This window comes from Dermacentor andersoni, chromosome 8 (genome assembly GCF_023375885.2).
Source record: "Dermacentor andersoni chromosome 8, qqDerAnde1_hic_scaffold, whole genome shotgun sequence".
NCBI lineage: Eukaryota > Metazoa > Arthropoda > Arachnida > Ixodida > Ixodidae > Dermacentor > Dermacentor andersoni.
In genome coordinates, this window is record NC_092821.1 from 121,977,261 (window position 1) to 121,986,708 (window position 9,448).

The 9,448-nt window shown below is 46.6% G+C and overlaps 1 protein-coding gene across 1 annotated transcript; it reads right to left on the reverse strand.

Moving 5' to 3' along the window:
* Positions 1–292: 292 nt before the first annotated feature.
* Positions 293–7,139, reverse strand: LOC126529419 (lysosomal alpha-glucosidase-like). Its single transcript, XM_050177020.3, has 4 exons — positions 6,623–7,139; positions 5,528–5,650; positions 3,461–3,636; positions 293–440 (listed from the first exon to the last, which is right to left on the reverse strand). The coding sequence occupies exons 2-4, from the start codon at positions 5,603–5,605 to the stop codon at positions 293–295; spliced, it is 402 nt and encodes a 133-aa protein (XP_050032977.2). The 5' UTR covers positions 5,606–5,650; positions 6,623–7,139.
* Between the last annotated feature and the right edge of the window lie 2,309 nt (positions 7,140–9,448).

Below are 9,448 nucleotides of genomic sequence, written 5' to 3' on the forward strand. Positions count from 1 at the left end.
AATTTGACGTATTGATTTGTAAATAGAGTTGACCTACTTGAGTGACTATTAGGTAAACTTAGCCACATGCCATGGGGAGGGGAAGCGGCCTCCTTCAGGAGCCGGCACGTTGAAAACGCATTTAAATCTTTCTTTTTTGTCCTGGCCCCCTTCTTTCTCCACCAGACGGGGTTCTGCCTCACACTCGACTTCATGCAATTTACGTACTTAACAATAGAGGCCAGCCTAAATGAGAAATTTCGACTGTATGTTGCCTCGACCATTTGTGGCACAAGTCATGGACTGCGCGTGTTCATTTCCTCTTGCCTGCCAGAGTGTCTCCGAGTTCGGCCCAGTTGCGAGGGGCCTGTGAACGCCAGTAGCCGCTCCATTTTCCCTGACCAGCGAAGGTGACATCCGACAGAAGCTTCTGCCGTTGTGACGTCTCCATCGTTCGATACCTGCGGCAGCACATTGAACCAATGTTTAAGCCTCAGAGACGCACAGATAAACAGCATGCTAGGCTCTAACCGTTATGCAGCGTGTCCCACCTAACGTTAGCCAAGCCGTCGTAAGGGAAAAACGAATATTTTTGGAAGTAACGGTGCAAAATAGAAAGATACGACCTATGGGGTTTCTAAGGTCTGACCACCGAACTCCGTAAGTCTTAAATTTTTTGTTTTCACCGTGTTCTTTTAAACAATTATTTTCTGTGAGCGGCTTGGCTAGCGTTAGCTGGGTCGTCGTTTGGAGTGCTGTCATTGCTACCTAAATAAGGCAGGTTAGCCCAATAAAAATTTTTGCAGCTAAAAAAATGAGACATTAAGAGAACGAAAGCAGTTTATCTTTTAAATTGGGAACAAAGCTTTCGTATGGAGTATTTTCGAGGTGTATGATAGTAGTTAAAGCCCTAATGGTTTTGCCTCTCGAAATTGAATAATATCCTTGCAGAGGCGCTTTCGTATTTGTATTTCTTTCTTGCCGGCAAAGATTGTGATACGCTATGCTATGCTATGTAGTGTGCTATGACCGTAATAAATATAATTCGATGAAGCTACCTTAGCCCTTACCTTTGTTTAGGGAATGGTGCATCATGGTAGTACAAATCTTAGCCTACAGCATTTGTAATATAAGTACTGTGACACGGCACTAATACTCATAACAAAGGAAAGCTGTTGAAGATTGGCCTGCAAAGGATGCAAGTCAATCGTGGTGCCGAAGTACTCTGTTTTGGGCTAGTTTGTTTGCAATGAAGTATTGTACTTACAGAAATGTCGGAATAGGTACTTACGACAAAATGAAGATTGTCAAAGTTTTCGGTTGTAAAAAAATGTCGTCTAGTGTCGTCTTTCTCGTTGCGTTTTGCTCTGTACACTGCTTGTTTTGCACGGCCGAACATTTTTTATATCCTGTAAAGGTTGCACAATAATACTATTATACATAATATGGCGAAGATACATCCAGAGCTTTATCCCTGTAAACAATGCACCACTGCGACTGCCGAGTTATCAAGCTGTGAATAATAGCGCACTATGGGCAATATTTATCCTAATATGGCGAAATTACCCAACGTGCATGCGCTTGCCGTGTAAAACCGGCGCCGTTGTAGTAAAAGCGCCGCATTTTGTCTGGAAATATTGCACTATAACAATCATTATTATAATGGCCCGAAGCTCATTTACTTGGAGACCGCTGTTATGTAATAAGTGCTGATCTGCAACTTCCACATTTTTCTCCTGTAAAGGGTGCACCATGGCAGTAGTTATCACACTGCGGCGAAGCTGATTTACACGGAAACCATTGCTATGTAATAAATGCTACTTTGCAACTTCCACATTTTTCTCCTGTAAACGGTGCACCATGGCAGTAGTTATCACAGTGCGGCGAAGCTGATTTACACGGAAACCATTGCTATGTAATAAATGCTACTTTGCAACTTCCACATTTTCCTCCTGTAAAGGGTGCACCATGGCAGTAGTTATCGCAGTGCGGCGAAGCTGATTTACACGGAAACCACTGCTATGTAATAAATGCTACTTTGCAACTTCCACATTTTTCTCCTGTAAAGGGTGCACCATGGCAGTAGGTATCACAGTGCGGCGAAGCTGATTTATGCGGAAACCATTGCTATGTAATAAATGCTACTTTGCAACTTCCATATTTTTCTCCTGTGAAGGCTGCACCACGCTAACAATAATAATGACAGTTCGGTGAAGCTGTTTAACTAAACCGTTTCTATGAAATAAATGCTCCTCTACAACTTCCACATTTTTCTCCTGTAAAGGGTGCACCACGGCAGTAATAATCATAGTGCGGCGAAGCTCTTTTATTCGGAAATCATTGCGATGCAATGCTACTGCTGCAACTTCCACAATTTTCTCCGGCAAAGGGTGCACCACGGCAGTAACAATCGCAGTGTGGCGAAGGTCTTTTATGTAAAATGTTTTGCCTTGTAAGGGGTTTAGTCAGGCGCGCACCCAGTTTTTTTTTCTAGGGAGGGGGGGGGGAGGCAGTTTGACGTTGAGATGATGATTATGATCAATAATAATAATAACTTTATTCGCATCTCAGTGAGCATTTCAAGGGCACATTAATTTTTTATCAAGAAATGTTGGCATTCAAACATGACTCTTCTCTGCTAGCCCCGATGCTACTGATTTCCTGAGGCATACAGATACAGCAATAACGGATATCCATGTCAGTTTTGGCTGGATATATAAGGAACAAAGATATTTTAATGTTTAGGTACGCAAGCCAGCGGTGTGTGCTCAGATAGTGAATGGCCAGTACTTGATATAGTCAATGTCAAATAGCATTTAAAATATTTTAGCTGGGTCTATCATCCATGCCAGCTCTCTTGACGGTGATTTTTTCTTTCCCGCTGCTAAGTTTTCTCCAATAATGATTAAATGCTTTTTGTTTCTCCAGAAGTAAGGAACTGTCACATCTGGGAAGGACTTAGTGAGTTTGTCACGTGCCATACGCTGGCGCTGCCCACAGAAACTTTATTGTAGGAGGAGGAAATCTGGTCATCCGGACATTTCCCTCCCCTTGGTCCGCGCATGGGTTAGTCACAATAGCAGTGCCAATTTTTTTATTTTTGTAAAGGTTGCAAGCCTTCAGTAGTAATTGTATTGCGGCGTGGCTACCTCCGCGCCGAAGCCTTTGTGAGGTAAGGAGTCCAAAAATGTAATATCAGAGCCGAGTAATCGTCCTGTATTAGGCGCACCAGAGTAATAATCTCTCTTGTGCGGCGAAGCTGCTTGACAGTGAAACGCTTGCCTTGCGATGAGCGTGGCAGCTATGAGTGCCAGTGAAGTCATATGAATGCCGAAACCTTGTTCATTGAAATATATCATATTATAACAACACTTTCGTCACCGAGTTACAAATGCGCCGTCTCTACTGGCATCCATCTGTCGTCAGGAGAACGGGCATTGCACTGTCTGGTTGGCGTCGTTTACCCGCACCGTATGCTTACCTGTTCGTCATTTCGGCCAGCATGTAGGGGTAGGAGTTTCTGAGGTCTGCGTACGTCGACAGGTGCAGGCGAGCCGTACCGCATATCTGATCAGTAGGCGTGGCGACGTCTCGTGGTGCGTGGGGGCACACTGGCGTGAGGGAGCCTCTGATCTTGCAACGGGGTGCCTCCAACAGCTGTCCAGAGAGAGAGAGAGAGAGAGACGCTAACAGGCTGAGCCACATAACGTATAGGCGGCGTTGAGATGGCAAATTCTTTTGGCTTGAGAAGAAGCTTGGGCTCGGAAACTGCTATCGGAATACATGGGGACGAAGACATCGTTCTCCTCAGCAACCACTGCACCGAATTTAATGAACCTTGACATATTTGAAAAAAAAAAGTTGAAATATACTGCCTGTTGGGGACACATTTGTTTATTTCGGCCGCCAATTTCCAGGTAAACATCGCGAAACACAGCAAAAGAAATACACTGATGCATGAAGTTTAGAAATGTGCATCTCACCAATAAAAAAAATGCGGTGATTCCGTGAACTCTCCTTCTTGAAGCATCTGACGCGGTCAGAATTCAAGCAGTATACATGGCTTTCAAACATACCATTAATATGCGAGGAGTACTTTCGCGAAATTTTCGCAAGCGTTGTGACAATTATAGGTAAGCTATTGGAGGAATAAATCATATTCTTTCTCGCTTCAGATGCTCCAGCAGATGCAGTTTGCAGAACTTCTGTGTTTAGTGCCGAGTACCGATTTATATACTTCCTGCCAAAGCTCCTTTCTTGAGGTTACCCATTTTGGGCAGTCCTTGTAGTAAACGTGGGCCACAAATGAAAATTCTCCAGCTTGAAATCGGTCGAGCTCGCATTTCTTTATTGAATGCAACAAATGTATTCTAATCAGTTCGGAGGTGATCGAATGAGAAAATTTATGCTCTTGTGAGGTATGTGAATGGAGAAATAGGAAGTGTCCCAAGCCCGCGCCCCAGCGACGGTTCTCACTGGACAACTGCGCCGGAAGCAGTTTTGGAGCCGGAAACACATAGAGGCCACTCTTTAAACACTATCTAACTGCAGTAGGCCTCACGGTAAGACACATTCTGAAGAGGAAACAAACTTCGAAACTAGCTTCGAAACCATGCAGAACGCTGATATGCTCGATTTGGCGACGTTGGATTAACAATCATGATACTTCTTGCGTTTAATGAAGAAAAAAGATCGAATGATGTTGGCTGTTAGGAGCAAGAATTTGATTTACGTTGTCGAAAGGAAATTTTGTCGCATCCACGATCTCCCGTTTCAGTTCGAACGCCTTTAAAGGTGGCCTTTGAGTCAGAGCTACTAACCACAAGTTATCTTCTGCAAACCAAGGCGATTGCATTCTTGCGAGAGAGGAAGAAAAATCCGAACGTGATCTGCATTCGGGTGGTCCCCCTCTAAACGTACACCCCTTCTGCGCGTCAAATTACGCACAACGTACGTCGTATCACATGCTTATCGATCGGCACATCGAAAATGTAATCGGAAATTCACGTAACTGTACGTATCCAAAAAATGCTCAGATTCACCGACATATTTCAGAGCCAGCGATAGCGTTTGGTAGTTAATTCCACACTTCCAGTCACATTACCGGGAATAATGAGCAGCAGGTTTGTCGCCACGAGCTATGCATGGTTAGATAACGTGATCGTGGTTAACTTGCGCATTCCTTTTTGTGTGGTACGTATAGATATTTATGGTTACTGATTAATTTGACCCTGTATAACCTAAACAGTTTTCTTTCGCCCGCAACGCAGACCACTGGAACGCGTTTCCTGGTCTTGTCGCAACTTTATCACCCTGCCGAATTCTTTTAATAAATATTACGAACCATTTGTTCTACAAAGCTTTTTGTTCCCACATTTACAGTATTTGAATCTCGTACTCTCCGTTCTCGCGATAGCCTGCACGCTATGGCAAGGGCCTGCAGTATGTCTGAATGAATAAATAAATAAATAAATAAATAAATAAATAAATAAATAAATAAATAAATAAATAAATAAATAAATAAATAAATAAAACGAGCAACACAGACCAGGTAATTGACGGTGTCGTTCACCACTTCGGAAATCTTGGCGATTCGTAGCGCCTCGTTCCAGTGTTGCTGCGCCATCGGATGCGTGAAGTCCACGAAGTACACCGCTTTGTTGTTCTTGTCCTGCGAGGATGGCGACGGGGGAAGGACAGGGCGTTCCGATGGAAGGAGGACAACGAGATCAGGAGAAAGATTAAGGGCAACGAAGCGCGCATGCCGTTCGTACGACTCTTGCGGGAAACATAAATCCTGTCGGATTCCACTAGTATTGGGGTTAGGGTCGGTTCGTTTAGGTTGGGCTAGGTTAGATTGGGTTAGGCTAGGTGAGCTGGGGTTGAGTTATGTTTGGTTAGGTTAGATTATGTTAAGCTTGGTTGATTTATATTGGGCACCCAACCGAACCAAGCCTAATCTAACTTGAACTCAGTTTGAGAGATTTAGAGTGGATTTATTTAGAGGTATTTGGGGGGGAGGGAAGAATTGCTGTGAAATTAGCTTTGCCGCTGCGAAGAACCATCCGCTGTTTGCTAGGCGCACGCTCCTCAATCGGCAGTAGTTAAAGGAGTACTGACACAATATTTCCAACTCTGCAGTTTTCTTTCATTTCTGGACAGAGAGAGGGAGGGGGTGTCAAACGAATGCCTGGGAACCTTACAACAACAAGAGAAAGCCAGGAAGCTTCGGAGCGCCATGAGTAATTAAATATTTTACCGTTTCTGAAGCCACTTTGGCTTTCGTTTCGCACGATGGAACTCTGTGGTGACGTCAAAGTGCCGCATATGGCACGTTTTTGGCATTTGTTCTGCCTCCCTCGGCAGTCTGTTGCTCTAGCTCGTCGTGAGGTCCGACGTAACAGCACAGCAGACGACTCAGCAATGCGTCATGACGTCACCACACAATCGCCTCATGCGAAACGAAACACAATCTGGCTTTTGATGATGGGAATGATGAGGAAGGAAATTTGATTATGGATACTATTGTTCTATGATTTAGAGGACTCGGAGCTTTACTGACGGCAGAAAAAAATGTATAACTTGAAATACCAGGTATGTAGTGCTTTAAAGAATTGCGAATTGCGGATAAGCGGAAGCTCACGTAGCAGGTGTAGGGTCGTTTTCCGGTGCTCTCCTGGATCACGACCTGGGGTGTGATGGTGACCGTCAAGTTCTGCTTGAGTTTGTAGAGGCCCAGTCGATGCACCGCGCGCTGCGAATGAGGTACTCGTTTAGACAACCTGCGGTATGCTAAAGCTTTCCATAGGCTACGCAAAGCCCACCGCCTTGCGGTAATGTAATGATTTAGGAAACGCAATGAAGCCTGGAGGCGTGGCTTCGTGTCGTCTGCTGCACCATAGCGTCACCGCATCGCAGGCTTGCGGGTCCAGACAACGTAGCAGACGACATGAAGTCACACTTGTAGGTGTAACTGCAGCTGCGTAGGAAAATAGCGGCTGAAAACGCCCCGCCTTAAAAAAAAAAAGAAAATGTGGCACCTTCGCGCCCGGGTCGAATCATCGAAAGCGATAGCAAGGTTTAGCGTTGAACTTGGACTCGTTTGTTTGGGGTGGTCCAGCGTGGGATTCAGCCACATGGGTATCTGTTCTACAGTCCAGGAATTCCTTTTGAAGAGCAACTGAATGGCCGTGCTTGATTTGTGCCTTTTTGTGCGTGTGTGTGTGTGCTTTTCAATTAGTAATTATTGATTCTTCCTACTATACTGTTTTCATCTTAACATGTAATTCCACCTTTCAACAGGCACTTACCCCCCCCCCCCCCACACACACACGCACACACGCACGCACGCACGCACGCACGCACGCACGCACGCACGCACGCACGCACGCACGCACACACACACACGCGCACACCCACACACGCGCACACGCGCACACGCACACACACACACACACACGCGCACACGCACACACACACACACACACACACACACACACACACACACACACACACACACACACACACACACACACACACACACACACACACACACACACACACACACACACATAAAATCACGTGGCGCCATTAGGCAAGAAAGGGTGCTCCATATCCGCCCACCATGGCGCGGAGTGGCGTTGGCTAACGCTCCCAGGGCTAGATATAGTACAACATAAAAAAACCCAAGTCACTGGACGGATTTACAACCGTAGCATTATATATATATATAATACACGACGGTGACGTCGAAAATTCCTCAAGCGCTGCTTCAAGAAACGCTCCCGTCGCCACTCACCGCCAGCTGCGCATTGGTGACGACGGTGTCCAGCCTGACGGGTCCACCGGAGGGCACCGAGTGCAGCAGGGTGCGCACCGAGGGCATGCCGGGTCGACCGACGAGGCCGTGGTACTGTTCCAGAACCGACTGCGGCGTCGGTCCGCCGAACACGAAGAAGTCGAGCTGGCCGCCGTCGACGCGGAATGTGAGCGTCCCTCGTGGCGACGTCACCAATTCTGGGGTGCGCAGTGAGTGAGAGAGACCTTGTAGACCTCATCGACAACTGCGACGATGATTGGCGGATGCCCTTCGAGACGGGGCTGTCGCACATGGCCTCAAAAGCCGGTTCGTCATTAGCCTTCCTGCTTGTCGTGAAAGGATCTCGAAACTACAGAGCAGGAATATGCTGGAAAAGCTCAGACCGCGACAAATTAATTTTATTTATTTGGTACGTACTGCCGGCCTGAGTGTCAGGCCTTGGGCAGGAGTGGGCATATATGAAACAATACAAGAATAAATGATCAACACAAGGGTACAAAGATTCATTATCAACACCATCCTAACATTACGCGTAACAGTACTTGGCCCTGCGCATAACAAAGTGAGCATTCGATATCGCAGCTCATATATGTAAAGCAAGAAAGAATGCAAGAACAAGTGAAACAATACAAGGACACAAGAATTCCGCATAAACAGCATCCCAACGTTGCGCATGACAGCCCCCGGCACTGTGCATAACAGAGAGAGAGAGTATTTGATGCCACAGCTAATTTACTATGATAGCTTGTCTATAGCCAGTTTAGCATTTGTTTACAAAGAGGTCACCTTGTGAGCGGGGGAGGGAAACTATGTTAATGCGTGCGGGTGAAGCTGGCGCGGGCGATCCCGCATTTGAGTCACTTGACAGCGCGGCGTCGTCCTTTTGTCTCAAGTTTTTTTTTTTGTCACTGTCACAGAAAATACCTCGCACTGGGTTTCACGAAACATGCCAGGTTTATTAAGGAGTGAACGTTTCACGAGAGGCGGCAGACTGATGCAATCCTACATCTTTCTTGTCCCGGTGGTGTTTGTCCGGACTTGCCTGTCTTCTTTTGTTGGGGTGGTTGTTGTTATCCGCTCCGTTGCTGCCGCGTTGATGCCGTTGCCGCTCCTCTCGCTTGGGTCGTTGATCCCGGCGGCTTAAGTTTACGATATTTTTCTACACACTTTGTGAATCCAGTGAGGTGGGCTCCTCCGCAGATCATGCAGGATGGTGCGCACTCATGTCCTGCAAGTCCGTCCGTTGTGGAGCCGGCTTGTTTGCCACGGAAGCCGCATCTTCCTTCCTCTGGGTGGGGGCAGTTATCCACCCAGTGGCCCGCCGTGCCGCATCTGTAGCACGTGGGTATGGCCTTCTCATACTGCCTGACCGGGACGCATTCATAATTATATTGTATGTAACGGGGGAGTCTTCGGCCTTCAAAGGTTACCACCGCCACGTTGGTGGTTCCCAATTTTCGGACCAAAGCGATTTCGCCCTCCCTGCAGTAAAGCTTGGGCTTGAGAGAGGCAGAGGTTTCATCCTCTCGGACGTTGATCACCCCCTTGCATACCTCTCCATTCAGCTTGAGATGACCGCGGAAGGGATATCAGTGTCCCCCTACTTGCAGGTAGAATTCTTTGATCAGCTTGTCAGCTACCGGTGTTGTC

Bases quoted from the DNA above. Each gene is read 5' to 3' on its own strand.
- LOC126529419 (XM_050177020.3), bottom strand. From the start codon at position 5,605: ATGGCGCAGCAACACTGGAACGAGGCGCTACGAATCGCCAAGATTTCC. The intron at 3,637-5,527 runs GTCTGTGTTGCT...CTCTCTGGACAG, and splicing joins ACGACACCGTCAATTACCTG to CTGTTGGAGGCACCCCGTTG. The intron at 441-3,460 runs GTAAGCATACGG...GTGCTGCCGCAG, and splicing joins CTGGCCGAAATGACGAACAG to GTATCGAACGATGGAGACGT.